General features: G+C 43.7%; 1 protein-coding gene across 1 annotated transcript; it reads right to left on the bottom strand.

Moving 5' to 3' along the window:
* Positions 1-427: 427 nt before the first annotated feature.
* On the bottom strand, positions 428-8,672 carry LOC127476839 (protein NDNF-like). The gene is made up of 4 exons (XM_051800235.1): positions 8,002-8,672; positions 5,743-5,938; positions 3,725-3,858; positions 428-2,715 (listed from the first exon to the last, which is right to left on the bottom strand). Exons 2-4 carry the CDS (start codon positions 5,928-5,930, stop codon positions 1,364-1,366), a joined length of 1,674 nt encoding a protein of 557 aa, XP_051656195.1. The 5' UTR covers positions 5,931-5,938; positions 8,002-8,672; the 3' UTR covers positions 428-1,363.
* Between the last annotated feature and the right edge of the window lie 12,032 nt (positions 8,673-20,704).

The following is a 20,704-nucleotide window of genomic DNA, read 5'->3' as shown; positions in this document are numbered from 1 at the left end:
AGCTGGGAACACACAAACCTCTGTGTCTGCACACAGGACTGATTTCAGTCCTTACCAAGGGCCTTCAAACATGCTTGGAGGCAATAATTGCTCAAACTAGAACCTTGATGGCCTTGAATTGCAAGAGAACTTCTGAAATATACAATAATGGAACTAATAATTTATGTATTTTCTTAGTGTAATTGTAGAAAAAAGAGCATTACTGCAGGCAAGGTTTCTCTGGCAACCTCTGGGAGGTCAGTGGATCTATTGTATCCATTCATATGTAAATTCCAGAGCTTGTGTGCAAAATATTTTCTGCTGATAATTGACATTGAACACAAGGGGGTTTAATTTTTTCCAATTTTTTTTTTTTTTTTTTTTACTATCTCATGTCATCTAAGGAAAGTAATCAAGGAAACAAGGCAACTAAGAAGTGTTTGTCAGGATTTTTACTACAAATATTCTTTTCCTCCATGGCATTTAATAGGAAAACCACATTTAGTTTTTCTCAAAGCAATGTATTCATTGATATAGACTCATTTAAAGATGTAAAGAATGAATATATTACACTCAGGAGTCACACAGTCATAGAGAGGGGCTCGATATCTGAGGTTATAGATAAATCTTCTTTCTGTGGCAAGATTCCTCACTTGCTGCTTTCCTCAATGGGCAGCAGCACAGCAGTGTGTTTGTATACTCCCCAGAAAAGCTGGATCCAGAGCTAGTTCCTGGCCTGAATTTTGTGTTTCTAATCAAGCACAGTTTCTCTATAGAAATGAAAGCAAGCAAACATGCAGGTAACAGGGGAAGATGTATTTCAGCCTGCTTCACTCGAGGTGTGGAGCTTTACACCAGTTGCACTGCTTCTTTTAATTTCTTGTTGTCTCCATCTGTGTTCAAGCAGGGAGGAAGTTCAGTTTCTCAAGAGTAGCCTGACTTGGGGGGGTCTCTCAGTTCCTCATTACCTCAGTGAGTTACAGAAAGTGGGAAAGCTCTCTGGGACTTGAAAGTAATGTGTGCTTCTTTTGAGGCATTTCCCAGCACTTCTGTATTGGATTTCAGAAGCATTTTAGGTAACCAATTATTTCTCATAGGTGCCATTAGGGTATTTTATTTCCACGTTACGTGGGTTTGTTTCACAGGTCTGTTTTTGATGTCTGAATGAGATAGGAAAAGAAAAAACCTCACCCTACACAGGCGAGGAGATGTAAAAGTAAGTGTAATGATCTAGACAACTAAGATTTTTTTTTTCTCTGTAGAATCTCATGGATTTATATTTTTTCTGTCTCAGCATATTTTAAACTGCACAGGCTATGACATGGATTGGTGTAGATTTTGAGAAGTCTTCATTCACTCACTTCAAAACTTGTCTTTAAAACCTTCAGCATTTTTTTCTGGTCTTCACAACTTTGCTGTGATATCTGACAGGGATGCCAGATGGCCCAAAGAGATAAACATCAAACAAGTAAAGTGTTCCTGCATCCAGCCCTTTGATGGTCTCTGTGGTGACGGCTCGCTGGAGATTCAGATCATAGAAATACTTGCACAGCACTTTCTCTGATTTGTGCCGAGATTCAGGTCCAGAGCACCTGTCTGCACTCTGCAGTTCCCTCCAGACCTGATCTTCCTCAATCCTTCTCTTGTACACGCAGTACTTGCTCTTCTCCTGTGTTCCCAGCCAGGCAACGGTCACAGAGTTGCAGGTTCTCAGTTTACTGAAGGACTTGATTTTTAAGCTCTCTGGAAGAAGTGGGAATAAAGGCTTGTGGAAATGGGGGGACACCTGTACTTTCACAGAAGAGTTAGATTCCTCTGTGGACCTCAGCTGCACCAGATATGTGTCCAGCAGCTTTCCCTTCAGAGAGAAATACTTCAGCCCTGAGATGTTTTCCGATGCCACTGTTTTGCCGTTCCTTGTTATGTGAACCCGTACTTGGCCACGACACAACTGAAAGGAGAACTGCACTTTCTTGTGCCTTGCCTGGTACTGCAGGCTGTAGGATTTCTGCTTTTGCCCATCCAGGACAACCTGAATTACTTTGCCATCTTTCAGCTCGGTCACCTTGGGTTCAGGTTCTTCCAGGGTCCTTGCGAACGTCCCGGTGTAAGCGGCGCTGGCATTTGTGAGGAGGTTGACAACAAAAACATCAAAGTAATACTGGGTGCTGGGGCTGAGGTTGGGCACTGTGTAAGTGTTCTTGGTGCCCATGCAGATCTGCCGGACTTCCCCACTGCTCACTTTGTTGATGATGCTCAGTTCACTGTTGGACAGTATCATCACCTGCTGCGGCTCGAGAAGGTACGGAGAGAGGGACAAAGCCAGTGTAGGTGGCAGCTTCATTCCAGAGGACCTGATTGCTGTCTCAGCAGCACATAAGCTCTTGTAGTTGTGCTTCTCGTTAACTAGGAGACAGTACTGGATGCTTTCTCTATGTTGCAGGACAGAAGGACTGTGTTTCCAGGTCAGAGTCACAGTTGTATGCCCAACTCCAATAACATCTATGCGTGGATCCATTGGAAGCTCGGGATAGAGGTGCCCAGATGTTGTGTCAGTCGTTAGGTACACAGTAATGTGAGTGTCTCGCTCGGTGGATAAGAACTCCAGCATGTAAAGGGCAGAATGAGAAGACATACCCATGTAAGTCTCTACAGAATTTCCCTTGTAGTTAAAAATGGTGGACACCACACTTGGGGCCTTCTGAGATTTTGAGACCTCCTGTGTATCGTGGTCACCTGCAGGCAAAAAGCAGACTTGTAACTTCTGTTTTAACCAATGTGAAATAAAGCACATCATATAAGTTTTACTGTTCATATGTTAGGGCACATCATATTTTCTTCTTGAAAACAATAATTATAACTAAAAATATGTTTTAGTAAAAGTATGTTGCTACTGGCAATTTATTAAAATAAAATTTGAGAAGCTTTTATTTCTGCTGTGCAGTTGTAGAATTATGTTTTCAAAAACACTGTTATTATGAAACCACAGATTGCAAAAGCTTAACTTGTATCATGCCTGATGTTCCTACAATTTTCTTCTTCCATTAGCTGTCCCTTAGGGTACTTCACTTTGAGGAGACTCACTCTTTCTAGAATAGGAGTTTTCTTTGGATTAGTTTTGTGCCATTGTCTCTTTTGAAGAAGGAAAACATGGGAGCGTAATTTGAACTTGGTCAGGTGTACCTGCTTGACAGGTAAGATTTGTTAATGGCAGCTTTCAGATTCTTAGTTTGAAATGTTAATTCAAAAAAGTCATGCAAGAGAAAGGAATTGCCTTTTAGGCTACTGGCAGTATAATGCCCACTGCCATGGTGGATGATAATCCTAGAGGAAGAAATGGATAAATCTTTTCCGCTTTGCTGTGGGGAGCAAATGACTGTCTCAAGTGACCTAAGCCACAGAAAAAGAGCTGAGGCAGCAGGGCCAAGTTTGGCCCAGTACAAAGAGCTTATGGAGTTGATCTGTGTGCAGCCTCAAAGACCCACAGCTGTTCCCAAATATTAACCTTAGATGTAGACTTTTTTCACATATAATCCTTAATTTACTTGAATTGAGGGCAAAATCTAATGGGTTCCTATGTTTCATCCATGGAAACAGGGTGAGCCCACAGCAATTTGCAGGAGAGGGAAGTGTGAGATGTTTAGGCTTGTGGGGAATTTCCTGTGACACAATTCCCTGGGAGTAACTTATACTTTCTTTGCCTCTGCTTTGACAGAGGCCTTACTTTGTGCGCTGAAGGTTTTACCTTGTGTTTCTTTTCCTGGCAAACTTGCTGAAGCCTTGTGCACAAGTATGCTCCATTCGATGGGAACATCACAGGGGGTCACAGTTATTGTGAAAGGTGAAAGGACTCTGCTTTCTTCCAAAACAAAGTAGTACCTGTAAATGTGGATTAGAAAGAGAGGGAAAGTGTCAGGCATTTCAAGTTTGCATGAGATTCCTTGTAATCAGCTGTTCTGACGTGGTATTGAAATGACTGTTGCTCTCTGAGGTGCATCCACACAAAGGGATGTGAATGCCTGAAATCTCCAGCTGTGGGAGGAGTATGTGCTGTGGGTTTTCTTTTTTTTCCCTAATGATTAATATTTGCTGAAAGCTTTGTTCATGTACCTTAGGCAATATTTTTCCCTCTGAATTTTAGCACACTTGAGGTGAATATCATATCTTAGTCCTGAGCTGGTTATTTTGGATGATGGATATAGTTTAGCTTGAACTGCCTTCTAGATAACCACCCGTTACCTAACTCTGGGGAATTTGGTACACTTATCCCCTGGGTTTCCTGAATGGAGTTTAGTGAAGGCTCTTAGACCCTATCCTCCCTCATGTGTGCTTGTATATCTAGGTCTTCCTGGGTGTCAGAGGAAGTAGATGTAACAGAGTGGTTTTAGCCAGTCCTGAACAGTTTTAGATGTAAATGGCAGTTTCCTCCAGGCCAGTTCTACCTTAATTGCCTTTGTGTCAAAGGCTGCTATGCATGAGCAGTACAAAGTGACATCAGTGTCTTCGGTTAGCTTTGATTCCTGCCTAAAAAAAGCTCAACCTCCTGTCTCACTCTGTTTGTTTCTGTTGTTTTTGTACAGACTGTGTATGGCCACAGAACTGTTTGGACTTGGGTCACTCACTCTGCACTTAAATGAAGGCAATTCAAGGGGTTTCTTTCTTTATTAGTAAGACTAGCCTAGTCATTATGGATAGATCATGTAAGCCTAGAGGTCTGGCTTACTTTCAGGATATGGCTACTGGGCCACATTCTTGAGTCTTTTACTCTAAGCCAAAACTTGCCATCTCTTGGCTTTCTGTTTGGATGACTGGGGTTCGTAAGAACCTTACCTGATCCTGCTAAACTTGAGGGGTTTTGCCTCGTAATTGCAGTTGTAATATGCCCCAAGAGCATAGAAAAATTCCCTTGTCTCTCAGATTTCAATACTCCTTTAACAGGGAGAGCTCCTTGCTCTTGTGAGCATCATCACATTATATAACATATTGCCATGTTCCAGTTTCTGTCTGTGCAATTCATGTGAAGACTGAACCATCTGGGCTCACCCTCTGCTCCATGACCACTTGAGTCTATGTCAAAATCTGTATGTGTTGGTCACTGCCCAAAGTAGAGTCTGATTAAACCCCTTCAAATGTTCTCTTCCCAAACAAGCAGATTGATCTTTGCTACCCAAAATGTACAGCACCAGTTGTAATATCCAGATCACCCACATATCCAGGTATGGCAGAAAACTTTGCAGATATTTTGGGGAAGCAAAGAATTCGTGGAATTTCCACATCCAAAGTTCTTTTGGTCTTACCAACAAAACTACTTCCAAGCATGCAGGACACTGGCAGAAGTTTCTCTGAGATGATGTCTGTGCAGATGTTCTGTTGATTTTGAGGATAGTTAATTTGCTAGGTAAAATTGTATTTTACCATGAATGTAGGACAGCTGATGTCTCTGCAGTCCTGAAGCCAGGCTGTTTGTGGCACAACTGTTTGCTGCTGGAGCCCACCCACTGTGTGTCAGCTGTGCTGCTGCTCTGGCAAACACCACAGAAAGCTGCCTGAGATGTGTACATGAACCTAAATGTCATCTCAGAGGCTCATTCCAGATTCTGGGCAATGGAATGACACTTGAGCAATGGGCCTTCTTCCATAAATTCAGTGTGCACTGGTACAGCTCTGCAGGTGCATAGAGGTTTTTGGCTCGTGCTGGTAGTGTGCAACTACCAGTGCCACAGGGAAGTCTTTGAGAACAGGAGTGGCTGATTTTGCTCTTACCTTTTGGGTATATCCTTCATCAGGTGAACTGTAGTTTCCTTACCATCAGCAAGTATCAAGGAGTGGTAGAAATTGAAGAGATCAGTCCTGAAGCTCTGTTGGGAACTGGTGGTAGGTGCTTTTATGGAATGGCACAAGCAAGCTGCCATGAGAACATGGAGAGGCAGATAAAACCTGAGCCAGGACATCTTCAGTACTGCAAAGTGAGATGACAAAAGTGAATAGAAACTGCTGTCATGGGGGAGATAATAGTCAGTGACACTTTCTGTGCCTTTACTGGTATTTATCATAATCACAGCAAGTCAGGCATTCATAGAGTGCCAGTCTCCATTTTGCTAAATTGCTTAAAGTTCACACAGAAATATTTCTCAGAGGATTTCTCTGTAAAGATTTAGTGGCAGAAGCTGCTACGAAGTCTTTTGTTATAGAAAATATGGTCAATGTAGCACAGGTACAGTATCACAAGACAGTTATAAAAAAAATCTTTTACTGCTGAAAGAATGAGTGGAGAATTGCATCAGAAATATTCTTTTGTAGTTTATAGTATTCATTTCCTAAATTTCAGGGCTGAGCTGTTTGTAATAGAGTTGTCACTTTCAAACTCACAGGAGGTCACTATATCCCAAACACTGCTGCTGCTGGTTGGTCAGAGATCATTGATTTTTTATTTCTCTATGTGTAGAGAAGAGGATCAGCAAGACTCATTAAGAGTTGTATAAGATACTTCTAGATGAAAGGTGGAGAATCCTGGGTAAGAATCCCTAAACTGACACTTAGGAGATTCTAAGCACTTTGTGTATCTCGTTTGGAGGAAGGCTTTATTACTGTAGGGCAGTAATCTTGTTCTTAGATTTTTGTATTGCCCATCATTTTCATACCTGCATCACTTGCAGCCTATCTCAGCATTTGCTGCTCACAGAAACAACTATATTGTACTCACTCTGATGAGAGATTTTTAAAAAATCAGGTGTGTCCCTGTTCCCAGGAGGCTTTATTACCAGCTTGGCATCTATGAGAGAAAAGTACACAACCAGTCCCCAAAATCATCAGCAAATGCTGACATTATTTCTGATGTTATTTAAAAGGTTGTGTCCAGTGTCCAGAGCCACACAGACAGGGCACTCCGGTTAGGACAAGGAATTTGACAGTACACTACTATGTGAGGTTACTGATTATGCTTAGAACTCTTTTGCCTGCCACATCCAGTTTCAGAAAAAGAAAAGTATGGAAGTGGAAAGGGCATAGACCTTTAACACAGGTGCCAGCTGTAGCTCAGGGATTTGGAAAGCAGAGGGAGCTCTGTGAGCAAGATCCCTTTTTTGAGGGAAAAGTAGCTTATTGCATCTTCCAAGCAGCAAAGAGTAAATATCCTGATTAAATATGATTATTGGCTAATGATAGAAAAGAACATAAAAGACAAAGGCTCAGTTCTTTGTAATTTTTACTTGTTTCTGAAATCAGCCCTTTCCTCATGGTGCCTGCAAATGTGCAGAACATCTCAGGCAGTCAAATCTATAGTTCAACAGACCTGCTGTCCATTGCAATTAAAGTGACTTTATAAAAGGACCTGTTCCTTTTTAAAGCCATTTCAAATATGCATATTTAAACATACTAGTGAATACATCTGTAGGTTCTTATGTACAAAATCTGTGATTCCCAAAGTAAAGCACATCTTTAGTATCAGTGAGATTATTATGGAAATTATCACTGCCAGATCATCTGAATGTCCCTCTCAACATCCAAATAAAGTTGATATATTCTCTGCATGTTTTTAATATTTTTAGCACCTAGTTGAAGGCAGGATAAAACCCTCATCTGAACAAGCTGAAAGAATAGTTAAGATTTCTATATCAATTCCATTTTTAATCTTCTTATAACAGAGCTTTCCTTATGACTTTGAGTCACTTTGCCACTTTGTTGTTCTTGTAGTCTAATAATAGCTTACATATTTAAAATATAACCCCAAATATTTTGTTTTACCTTTGACAGTGGAATCTGAGTTGCTCTGCCCCTTCGGAGAGGATTAAAAAAAAGTCTTTCTGCTGTTTAAATGACAGGATCTTGCAAACCACACTGATACCACAGCAGCTCAGCTTTTCTCGTCCAGGAAAACAAACAAACCAAGTGATCAACAAACCTATAATCAGCTTATCCCAAAGAGAACATCGTCCTAAAGACTGTGGTAATTTTCACCCAATTACACAAACAATATATTCTCAGACTCTTGGAAATATGTCACACAAAAAATACTGTGCTTACCTATTGTGTTCTTGGCCAGATGATCCACAGACCACTTGCCCTCTCTGCCGAAAAAGCACAAAATAAAACGACATAGACTTTTCAGATCTCTGTAGGCACATGAAAATCAAAACTGTGCAACCAGTTTAAGAGGACAGAACCGATTTTTCCATATGGCTCCTCAGCAGGCATAGCAACTAAAATACTTGCAGTCTTTCAAGAAAAGTACAAAAAAAAAAAAAGGGGGGGGGGAACTCCCAAACAACAACAACAAGAAAACCACCAGAAATTTGGTATTTTCTTAAGTTGGGTGTTTTCAAAGGTTGTTTTAAACTTGCATAATTTTAAAATCTTCAGAGTGGTGATTGTTGCTCCTTCAGTTCTAGAGTTCCTGCTGGAGGGCTGCGCAGCAGTTCGGCTGTGCTGCCTCCAGACCCCCGGACCCTGCTCCTGCACAGAGTGTCAGCCAGACTGTTGGAGCAGCCTAATCCCGGCAGTGGCTGGCCAGGGAGCAGGTCTTTGACTGAAATGCACAGTGAGGAGGAGGAGGAGGGGGTGAGATGGAGAGAGGAGCAAACACTGTTAACCCTTGTTAGCCCTCGATCCAAGCCAGCCAGGGGTGAACCACTCTCCTCTAGAAAGCTGGTTTTGCATAGGCAGCTGGATTGCCCTTCCAAGGAGTGTCCAGTCTCCCTGCCCACAGCAGAAGCTGCTGAAGCTGCAGACAGTTTCAGGTACACTGTGTTTATGGTGTGTTGTTTTATGGCCCAACAGGTGCTGACTTACAGAAAGAAGGGAAGGCAGAAAAGCTGTAAGAGGAGGAATGCCCTGCATTTTTTTAAGCAGACTGGAATTAGCAATCCTTTGAAGACTGTCAGGAATGAATCTACTGAATAGATCTGAGCAGTTTTCTTGGCTTGCAGAGGCTGTGTAAGAAAGAAACTCCAAAAGTGTTGGGGGAGTATTTCTGGTGTGAAAGCAGTGTGCCTGAGGGAGGAGGCAGGAAAAGGGTGCATGAGAAATGGCTCACAGCAAGCCAAACGCTTGCTTGTTGGGGCTACAAAGCAGTTGTAGCAAAGCCATGGTCCTTTTCAGGCTACTCCTGCTGAGCTGGAGCAGTATATGGCCAGGATTCACATGCTGCTTGTGCTTCTTGGCCTGAGATGTCGGGAAAGACATCCCGGGATCGTCCCTGTGGGGATGTCTGCTCTGAAAGGCAAGCTCCAGGAAGCTGCATGAGCGTCCAGGCAGGCAATTTCCAGGGGGTACAGACAGAGTATAGTAGGGAGGCTAGGCCTTTTATTTGTTTTTAAATAAAGTCTCTTGTTTGGTGTTTGAAGAGAGTGACTTGCAGTAACCCTTTACCATTGTCTCCCTGGATTTGGAGATATATTATTTAAGCCTTCCCTAGGCTGAAAGTTTGCTAAGAAGAGGGGCAAATGAAAGAGAAGTAGAAAGAGGCTTTGACAGACCTTGCATAGCAGATCCTTCTGAAAAATGTAAATTTGCTTATCAACTGATGCAATGGTTTGTTTACTCTCACTGCAGAAGGTGGCAAGAATAATTAGGATGTTCATCAAATGTTGGCTGAAAAGTTTTGCTGAGAAACTGGGCTTTTAAAAAGGGACAGTGTGTGGGAGCCTTGCTATGTATGATCAGAATATTGGCACTGTGGAGCTAGGAAGGGACACTGCAGGATGTATACTGGAAAACTAGCAGAAGTAGGGTAAGTGGCAAATGGGATCTTTCAGACAAACCATCACTCTGGTGTGAAATCCAGAACAGATAACGTTTGTGCAACAGATCTGGGAACTAGCCAAACTGTAAGTCCCTAGCCAGAAGCAAACTGTTCCCCTAATGGAAAAGAAGCATGAGAAAAAGGTGCTGCAAAGTCCAGTAAGGTCCCAGAGCAGGCCTGGAAGAGGGAAATGTAGGTCAGATAAGGTGCATCAAAAACGTGCCCTGAAAACAGGGCATGAGAGAAAAAAATCTTGGCCATAGTATATGTGCAGGGGCTACAGTCTGGTTTTGCTGAGAATTTGGAGGGACTTCCACTTAGTGGAAGTCAGCAGGGACAATTATCGGCTAGTAATCAGTGTTAAGCAGTAAGATCTCTGGGCAGGGCTCAGGAGCAGATGTCACTCATGTCTGGTAAAATCCTTAGTCAGTCTGGTCACAGTGGACATGTTTGTTACAGAAGGGATGGACTCGCTGTCTCATCCTCCCTAAACCCCCCCTTTGCCATCGGCACAAACCATTACCCACGGCACAGATTCAGCTTCCAGGGAAGGCAGGGGGAGTCTTTGCTTTGGCCATCACTTCAGTTGTGGGAAGTCAAAGGCTTGAAGGAGAAGCCCTCTGTTTACCACTGAATAAAACAGGAGCAAGGATGTCAGGTGAAAGAGGCTGGTGATGGTTTTAGTATGGAAGCAGTCCAGTTCCTCTCTCAGGAGTTTCTCACATACTTCCCACATGCATCTGCTTGCAGGCTTTGCTGGAGAGAGATGTATTGTAAATTGAGAGGTTCACTGAAGCAGCATCAAAAAACCTCCAAACCAGTATTCTCTGTGGAGAAAGTTAAGAACTAAATTCATGACTTGTATAGCTTGATTGAACTCAGAGCTCTGAGTCAGAACAGGGATTAATCAAACCCTTGATTTGGCACAAAATTGGTACAACAGCCTTCTCACTAGAAAGAATGTAGTCTTTAATGAGCAGGCTCAGAGCTGAGTTGACTTTAGATGGGTTCAAAGATCCTGTTTCTGTTCCAACCCTGCTGGCCATCCACACCTTTCACAAATGTGAGAGATGACACTTTTGACACTGGAGACTTGATCTATACTCAGTTATGCAGTGGCTCTGCTAAAAGAACAGTAGCACTAAAATGAAGGAGAGGCTTTGAAAAGGGAGCAAGAAGTCAGACCATCAGGAATTCAGCTTGAAGCTCTCAGGGATGCTTCAGATGTGCGTTTTCTGGAGTTGCAGTCCCAGTTTCTGTATTTGAGTGAAGGATTCTGCAAGCCAGAGGATTAGTGTCCTGTGGTCTTGGCAGCACACTGCCACAGCACTCCCTGCCCACAGCATTTGGTTTTTATGGCATGCCTTACAAAAGGATGGTGCACAACCAGCCCTGGCTCACCACACAGAGCACACCTGTAACAACTGTATCACACCTGGCAAGGAGATACAGAAAACTGACCATATGTTTCTCTGATGAAGCAAGTCCACTGCCCTGGCAACCTACCTTGGAGCTGGTGGGGTCACCTTCATCAGGAATCCACATCTGTGTGAAGGGCTGGGAGAGCTTGAGTCCTCCATGGCAGTGTGATACATGGGAGACTGGTGCCAGGTCTGCATGTCTTCCCATCTACCACACAGCTGTAACTCTGGCAGTTCCCAAGCACAGACAACTTCCTTGTCCCCCCAGCCCTGCCTGGGGAGTTCTGTTTCATGAAACCCTGTAAGCACATTAAAAATGCACAGGAAAAGAGAAATCTAATCTTTCAGTTATGAGACAAGTAGTATTCTCCCTTTCTGTCCTTTACATGTGAACACCGAGTTTTGGGATTGTTAGTCTTTGGCTCCCAGCTGCCTGTCTGCCTGCAAAATACCTTCTGAACTGATTTGCTTGTTTAAACTCTCTTCATAACCCCAAGCAGGAGTAATGGGATGTCTCACGGGGCAATTATAGCACCCACATACATTTTGCATTTTCAATGGCTGCAAGTTGCAATCTATTCCTTTTAGCAAAAGAAATTCTTAGTTGTCCTTTTGGCTGTGAAAAGGGGGAGTGCAAATTTCTATAAAAGTCCCCTACCAGGTGAAGGGGTTGTCCAAATCATTGCTTGATTATTTCAGAAGCTAGTATGTCCTTGAGAAGTTAATGTACTTCTGGTTAGTATTATTGCTCAAAAAAAAATCATCTCAGATGCACAGCTGGGCTCCAGAAAGAATCACACTTTCCTTTGAAGCTGTGAAAGACAAGCCTAAGCAAAAGTCTGGCACTTAAGGCCTACTGAGGGTACTGTAGTTGGGCAGCTGCTTTTATTTCTTCCAGGTTTTTTCAAATCTGGGCAATGCAAAAGCACTCAAGGGACTTTCTGATAAGAAAAGCCCTGGTCTGTTCCTCTTCAGAGGCATTAATAAGCAGGAGAGACAGGGAGTTGCTTATAAGTCAAAAGCAGACTTGAAATTTTCCTACAGCCTCTACCCAGGTGAGAGTATAGGAATAGGTTGTTTGGGAGGCTAGTGGGTTGTCCTGTACAGAGTGGTTTGTAGGATAAAAAGCCAGTGACCTACAGCCCCCATCACAGCATGGCTATGCTGAGAAGTTCTCCAGGGAATTTTACGGTGATAAATGCTGTATCTACTAATGTTACGTGAGTTTTTGCTTAGCAGTCCCTCCCCAGGATAAGATGCTGGCACTTGAAAATGATCTTTGTGCTGTTGAAACTAAAGATGGTCTTGAAGGTTCTTTTACTAAGAAACAAACTGAAGATTGTGGATATACAATTGCTCCTCACTGTGCTCATATTCCATATTTTTAAGAATGGTTGTAATTAGTCAGAGGAGTCTGTTAAGAGATTATAGATATGATGCAGGGGATATTTCCTGTGCAAAGCCCTGATCTTGCAGGATGCGTGAGATTGCTTTGAGGTTGCTATATCCATCTTAATGAGGAAATTCCTTATTTTTTTATGATAGAATTTATTCCTCCATGAGCGTAAATTCAGTGCAACAGAAAAAAAATCTTCAAGTCCTCAGCCAGGAGTCAGTATAACACTAACAGTTTCTTTATGAATTAAAGAGGAAAACATACTGAAAATCCCAAGCTGCTATTTTCATTTCCTTTTCTTTTTACCATGCCCCTAGGCTTTCAGGATTTTAAGTTAAGTCCTGTTAAATGCCTTAGAAAACACCTACAGAATTCCCTTCAAGTCATCAAAGCAGCATAACAGTTTGGGAAAGTATGGACAAATAAGGTGAGGTTTCCAGTTTACCTAAAAACCACTGGTTATCTCAGTTAAGAAAGTCACAGTTGGAATGAAGTGGCAGTGCCTGTAATCAGTGCACCATTTTAATAGGGTAATCCTGTATTTTGTTTTCAGCTACAGTGTTGCTTGTTTCATATGACAAAGGATTAAACTTGTATAAATAGAACTAATCCACCCCGGTGGACAAGGAGCATCCAAGTGTTTCCTGTGGCAGAGGTTCTTAAATGTCAGGTTGACTCCTTTCAGTGGCAAGTTAGAGAAGGGCAGGGAATGCTGAGCAGCCATACTCTTGCTCTTAAAACAAGCATGGACCTGCTGAATTTCATGCAGCTGGAGGAACGCTCTCTGATCCTGTACAATTCTATAAGCTTTTTAAAAGCACCTTCCATCTGAACAACAGGCCTTTCATCTCATAGGAGCTGGTTTCATTTACAGCATTGCACCTTCTTCTTGGGCTCCTGGGAGCTCTCCTTCCTTTGCACACCCAGGGGACTTTTCAAATCACACGAGTTTCCACCCACAGCACTGAACAATTTCTCAGAAGGATGTGATTGTCAGTCCTTGCTTTGTTTATCCCCGTGAGCTGCAGTAGTTTGCTCTCAGGAGCTTTAAACTAAAAACTGCCTTTTGTGGTGTTGGAAAGCAGCCTGCATTAATTTTCCTGTCCAGACCTCCTCCGTGGTGGCTGGCAGAGGAGGAGTTAACTGCTGTCCTCTTTTCTGCCTTTGCTGGCTGGAGTCACTGGCATCCCATCTGGTCCAGGCTGTCCGTAGCTCTTCCCAGCATTCTCTGGGGAAGGCACTACAATATCCAGGAATTTTAACAATCCTAAACAGATTGGGGGCCACATGTGGAGTAAAATGATTAGATTATGAGAGATCCAATCACATTTGCTTCCTCAGCCTTTTATTTTTAAGCATTTGAGATCAGGCTTTCTCCTTGATTACAAATATTTTACATGCAGCAGAGATAAAGTTATTATGTTTGTCTCTTTGTCTTGTCCCCAGAGGAAGATTATTGATTTTAATGTTTGATTGTAAGAATTTAATTAATAAATTATCATTGCATCTAATAAAATCCACCACTTTTGTCATAAATTGTCACAGTGGCTTGGTGTTCATCATAGAGTTAGACTGTAGAGAAGAAGGAATACTGAGCAAGTTCATACTTATATATACAGAAGGGTAAAAGTACTTTCTGTACTTTGTTCTGCCTTGTTTACTTTAGTGTTTGTGTGTGTGGTTTTTTCGAGTAAAAAGAGCTCAATATTTCATGAGAGACCTTAAAAATAAGAGTTTATCACTGGGAAACAATTTTTATTGAGCGAATGGATGAAATCACTCCAATTGTCAAGCATAAGTATAAAAATTAACAGAAAACTATGGAGCTCATCCTAAAGCCATCTCACCCCAAATCTCTGAATATTACCTTCCCTTGTGACACAGAACATCCCCTGCTGGGATGCCATAGCAGCCGTGGAATCCTGTCTGCTCTTCCAGCACTCCTGGCTGAGCCCAGACCAGCAAGCAGCAAAGCATTTTGATACAGAGGTCTTGTGTAGGAACATCTTTGCCTTTCAGTAGGCTTTATGAGCATTTATCTGGGCATCGAGCCAAGTCCCCACACATGGTAGAAGGGAATGGAGGTAGGCTGGGGCATGATCTCAGCTGCATGGAAAGCTGCCTTCACACCCCTGTGGGCACCTCTGGACCAGTCTGTTTCCTGTTATTTGCTCTCATCTGTTGTGGTCCTCCATGACTCCAACACCTGGAATGCTGTGCCTGCCCTCATCTGTTCCTCAGCCCATCTGTCTCCTGTTCCCCTACTCCTCTCTGATGGTAAATGCACACAGCTGCAGGCAGGAATACTGGTCCTTCCAAAGTTTGTAGAGGGCCTTGCAAAATGACCAACACAGATTTTTGTGCAGTGGCAAGCTTAAAAGGTCACCAAATAGCAAAAGAGGGCCTTAGGGAATACTCTCAGTGGAAATACAGAGCTAGCTGATCTGGTTCTGCTCGCTTTCCTTCCCACAGACCAAAAGTTTTGCCTGGAGTGAATTTTTCACTTAGAAAACTCCATTATAAAAATTGTCTCATTAATTCCTCTCCTGATGTCTTGGATAAGATGTTAAATCCTCAAGCACCCCCTGAAGGAAGCAGCTTGTCAGGCTCTGGAAAGCAGGGATTGCTCTACTAGGACAACCTAATAGCCTCAGAGAGCTTTATCTTGTCCCTGACACTGATCTGCATCAGAAAACTTAGAAGGTGGAAAACATTTCCTGTGGCATAGTAGCACACCTAAGACCAGTGATTAACAGCAGTGTCTGCAGCCAGCTAGTGCTTCAGGGTCTCTATGAAAATCACAGTGTTGATTTAAAAAAAATATATACTGCTTTAAATTTACAAGCTATTTCATAGACTCATTAATTTTTCACAGGGGAAGGATAAATGAGTGGCTAGAGAGGAGCTCAGAGTACGCCATTTACACTTAATTTATAAATTATGAGCTTGAAAGCTGACACTTAATGGTTCTTGTATCATTTCATAATGAAATGGAATGAATCTTTCTGCCTCTACTCTGGATCTGGCATAACATTAACATTTACTCTTCCAGGCAGTTTCTAACAGCAGTGTGACTGTTTCTAACAGCTCAGCCCCTGGGTGGAAGAATACTCTCAGCTCAGTTTCCTTGTGCTCCTCTTCCCTGTGGCAGATGTTTGGCCCTCACATTCTGCAGATTGCAGATTATCCATTAGGGTCCCAACCTGGATAGAAACTGTGACTTGTTCCTGACTCCAGAACCATGTGGCTTCATCTCCATCCCCAAGGAAAGACTTCACCAAATCACCCCACAAGGCTTCTGTGGCACAAGGGGGAACTAGGGAAAGCTAGGATGGCTCCAATGGCACATACATGAGCTATCTGGGGCAAGGATAAGACAGATTGCCCTTTCTGTGACTCTCAGTCTCCATGGCTGAGTTCCTGGACTCATGGATGGGCATCTGGAGGGTCCTATGATAGGAAAAGAAGCAGTGATGGCATTGCAAAAGCAGGACCACAGAGAATTTGGGGAAACCCCACTCTTTACATGGTGCTTACTGGGACTGGGTTTGCACTGAAGTGTGCAGAAACAGCCACAATCTCAGGTGGGACTAATCCAGTGCTCTCCCTTTGCTGACACAGCTACTTGCATGTCCGACTCAATCTGTGTTAAAATACTGTTTCTGACATTAGATTAGCTCTGGTGGTGTCCACCTTTTCAGATTTATTCCTAACAGTGACTTCATTTATCTTACAGCTTGGCCACTGGCCATTTCTTACTGAGTCTTGTCTTTGGATTTCAGTTTGGAATTAAATTTCTGCCACCTTGTTAGTTCTTTCTATCAGTGTACAGCTTTCCAGGGAGCAGAGAGTAGGACTCAGAAGCTGGACTTGATGATCCTTGTGGGTCCCTTCCAGCTCAGGATACTCTGTGATTCTATTGCTGCCTCAGCACAGAGAGATCTGAGAAGCCTGTCCCATAGGCAATGGCCTGCACTGGCAGCCCTACTCACTGGCAGCCCCTCAGCTTCTTGCTCCCATGTCCAATTTCTTTTTTGGGGTTCAGGTAATGTGATGTCAAACCATTTCAGCTGAAAGTTTTCTCAAAGGCTTGAAGAACAGGTTTTCAGAGAGGCGCGATCATCAGAAATCCCTGAGCTTCCCTTCTCTATCTGTGACCTTCTGTGAACTTAACTTAGTGCCTCGTTGTTCTTTCCCTATATGGGATTGTTCTTGGCTTGGATCTGACTTCATTCTCATTTATGCCTGTCTAATATTAGGACAGATACTGCCAGGGCCTTGGCATCTGTAAGCACATCTGGATTGTGTGTCAACTGATGATTCTTCATACTTTCTTTGAGCAATGAATAGAAATTTCATTTCATTGCTGGTGAAATCCAGCAACAAAATAGGTTATCCATCAGCATGGCCCACCCTGTGCCATAGGAAGCAAAACCATTAGGTTTTGACATTCTCTGCATCCCTCACGTGTTTGGGTGCTGTTTCTCCTCCAGCCTGTTGGGATCTTATTTTTTCTGTTACATACAACTTGGAGAGTGAGAGGGAGCTGGGGGCCATGTCTGACCCTTCCACATGGGAAAAAACAAATTTCATTGCTCTGAAGGCACAGGATTGGGTCTAGACCAAGGGTGGGATGTTCCTGTCACAGAAGGGGCTACCCTAGAAGGAAGCTAAAGTGCAGGAGAAAGGCATCATTCCAAGATATGCTGGGACGTGAGTTAATAACAGGCAGCTCCTGAACAGGAAAAAGGAACAGAGTTTCAGGTGGTGTTTTATTTTCCCAGCAGACGCTGCGCTGGGAGGAGTCAGGGTCATAAGGCAGGATCGGAAAATGTCTCTTCCAAAGACCAACTCTCTACTTCTCTTCAAATTCAATTAGGCACAGAGGGATAGGGATGTTGCTCCAGATGGCAGGGACAGCACTGGAGCAATGTCTGCTCCCTGAGACAGAGAGAGGAGCTGCCATCTGAAGAGCAAAGGGAACAAGCTGGTGAATAGAGAGCCAAGAGGTCAGGCAGAGAAGGGAGTGGGAACAGCCCCACCATTTTAGCTCCAGGTCACTGCCTCTAAAGGCTGAGGGCTGGCAGGTGGGGAAGCGTTTTGACAATCAGACTTTCTTGGCTGGATCAACATGCATGAACATGTGATCTGTTTTGTTAGTTCACACAGCCTGGCACTACATAGGCCGAAGTATAAAAACGGGTCCCCTCTCACCTGGCTCCTGGGGTTTGTCTGACTTATGGTATCCTAGATTTATATTTCTGATTTATGCTAATAAATCATCTTTTCTCAGGGGAATACAGGGAGAATCAGAGAAGTGAGACTTTCAACAAAGAACTAGCAACTGCTGGGAAAACAAACAGTAATAAATGTCTGCTCCGGTAGAATACCTTTCTAAGCAAAACTGCTCCCAGCAGTATTGTCAGGGAAGCTACAGCCAATTCCTAAAGGAATTAATTTCTTCATAATTGTCTTTGATGAGCATCTTTATCATACTAGCTGAGTGATTGCCCTGCTGTCAGCGGGGAGGTTTTGTTAATTGATTAAAGTGTTTTTTCACTGCAGCATGCACCTGACTTATTTATCTGATGGAGTGAAAAAAAAATCTGATAATGCATCTTAGCTCAGAGAAAAATGTTAAAAGAGAGTTGGAGGAGAAGGTGGGGAGAGAAAGTAGATTTACCTCTGAGGATCCACTTGGAAATACAAAGTAGGTTGTCAGAGAAATGCATTCAAAGGAATAATGCCTCTCTGCCATCATATTTCAAGTACAAGACCACAAGGAAATGAAATTCACTTTTGCAGTCCAATGTACCCATCTGATCCAACCATAGAAGGAAGCAAAGCTTGGGAATGCACATTGTAGTTATATGAAGATGTGAAAACTAACTGGCAGCTAAGGAAAGTCAGCAGTCTAAATAGTTAAGACAAATGAGACATTGTTTGGGCCAAGTTGGCTTTATTCCTGGCTCTCAGAAGCCCACACATGAGCTCTCTGAACTTTAGAGCAGATGACCAAATTAGCTCCATTGAACAAGTTAGCTCTTATGAACAAGCCAACAAAGTCTTTTCGAAGTTTTGTTGGGTTTTTAAAATATAAATGTCACACCTTTACAGAGTGAACCCTTTGTCCTTTCTTCCCAAAACTGCTAAAAGTGCTCGAGGGCCTCAATCTGCAAGTGGTACTCATGAATTATTAACAAGGCTCCCCCTGCACAGGGGTGAGTGGTTATGGAGCTGAGCCTTTGGCCCAGAGAACCCATTCTGGCTTAGAAAGGTGCTAAGAATGTGCTTGTAATTGCACAGTTAAAAAAGCCAATTAAAAAATGATTAATGCCACAAACAGCACAGCTTAACCAGAGGTGTGGGGCCCTCATCTTTGAGGCAGAACCCCCCCACATTTTCACAATCTCTCTGTAGCTGCTTAGTGCACAAAAGAGGCTGACAAATCTGGCAGTCTGACCACGTATTTTCCACTTATGAAAATGAAATGTGAGTGACCATTTCTCCAAGCCGCTTGGAGAGTATCTACCTATTAACTTTCCACATAAGAGATTTCCCTGATATTTTTCCACTTTTCCAAAAACCCTTTCCCACGTTGGCAGTTTGCATGGGAGGACCTTGCACAGCTGCCTTCATTATTTGGAAAGCGTGAGGGAGGTGCCAGGCTCCCTGTGCTGGGTGATCACCAGCAGACCAGTCACAGCATCGTGGCCCCACACTGGAGGAGCAGACTGAGCATTTTCACAGGGGCTGGGCTTGGCCCTGGGGAGCAGATTTGTTCTTGGCCAGAAATGCCTGAAAGCTATGCAGAGAGAGCACAGGTGCAGATTATGTTAATGTTCAGAGAAAGAGATTGCTATGATACCTCGATGAGAAACCTGTTCTCTTTCAGCTCCCCCCCCCCACCAAACTGCAAAGAGGTTTCTGGGGATAAAGGGTGGCTCAGTAGTCTTAACTTACCTCCCTGACTGTCCCTGCTAGCAAATGGCCTGCACTCCACTGACATGTTAAACTCCTTTGTCGTGATTTGAATCTTGTTTTCCCCTAGAGGCTAAATTAAGTGGTAGACCCCAAGGGGTGGAAACCCCTGGAAGTTTTGAAGTTCTGCCCAATGGGCGCTCCTGCAGAAATGTAAACATATCACAAGCTCACCGGAAGAGAAGAGTTGTTTTTGGTTGTTGCAGGAGAGGTGGCCATGTTGTAGAGCCACGAGGAAGGGGCTCTGAGCCCCTTGGGCCCTCTGGGGCCCTCCCAGCCCCTGGCTGGGGGCTGCGGGGACCTGGAACAGCATAAAGCTGGGCTAGGTGCCTGTAGTTATGCCGGGAGATGTTTTCTCCATGGGCACAGAGCAGCAGCCGGCACTGACCAGAGAAATGGTGGCAGAGAGCCAGAGCAGATAACACCTGAACTGGAGGAGCAGCAGAAGCAACATGCAACACCGCAGAGAAGACTCCTGGAAAGAGAGCCGAGGAGAAAGAGAGCCAGCAGCCTGAGAGACAGAGTTTGGGGTAAGACTGTACCAGATCCCCTAAAACTCCTTTGAGACCCCTCTTGGAGAAGAGTGACATGGACTCCTATTGAGGAGAAGAGTTTTAGACATGCAGCACTGGAGAGAGAGAGGAGCTGAGAAGCTCAGGGCGTCCCGTAGCTGGACCGGGACGGCCAGAGGAATGCGGGGGGAGTTGACCTTGGTTCTTCCCCCCCTTGCACTGCTGCCACGGTGGCAGCCTGAGAGACAGGGCACAGAGGCCCTGCAAGGAGCTGAGTCTCCTGGAGATACCAGACCGTCACGAAGACCCCCCTGTGTCTTCGTGATGTGACGTGGTGATACGACCTTGTCTGGGGTTACGAAGCCCACGGAAGACCCCTCGGTTGGAGGCGATGGGGCCGAGAGAGGCTTGAATACCTCCCTCGTGGATGTTGGCAGAAAGCCAGCTATCAGCTGCTGCATGTGGAGAAGACAGACAGACTGCTGCCTCAGAAGATGCTGCTGTTCAAAGACTGAAAGGGATCTGCCCTTCTTTCCCTCCTGGACTATTATTTGGAGGGGAGAAGAGATCTGATCCACTGTAAATACATATGTCATGGTAGAGATAGTTGTGATCATGTGTATAATGTGATATGGTATTTATTTGTACAGTCATTGTAATATATTCCCTTTCCCCC

Source organism: Manacus candei, unplaced genomic scaffold (genome assembly GCF_025592945.1).
Source record: "Manacus candei isolate 608988 ecotype Guabito, Panama unplaced genomic scaffold, ASM2559294v1 h1tg000050l, whole genome shotgun sequence".
Lineage (NCBI taxonomy): Eukaryota > Metazoa > Chordata > Aves > Passeriformes > Pipridae > Manacus > Manacus candei.
Note: the sequence above shows the minus strand (reverse complement) of the source record. Positions and strands in the feature narration are given on the sequence as shown.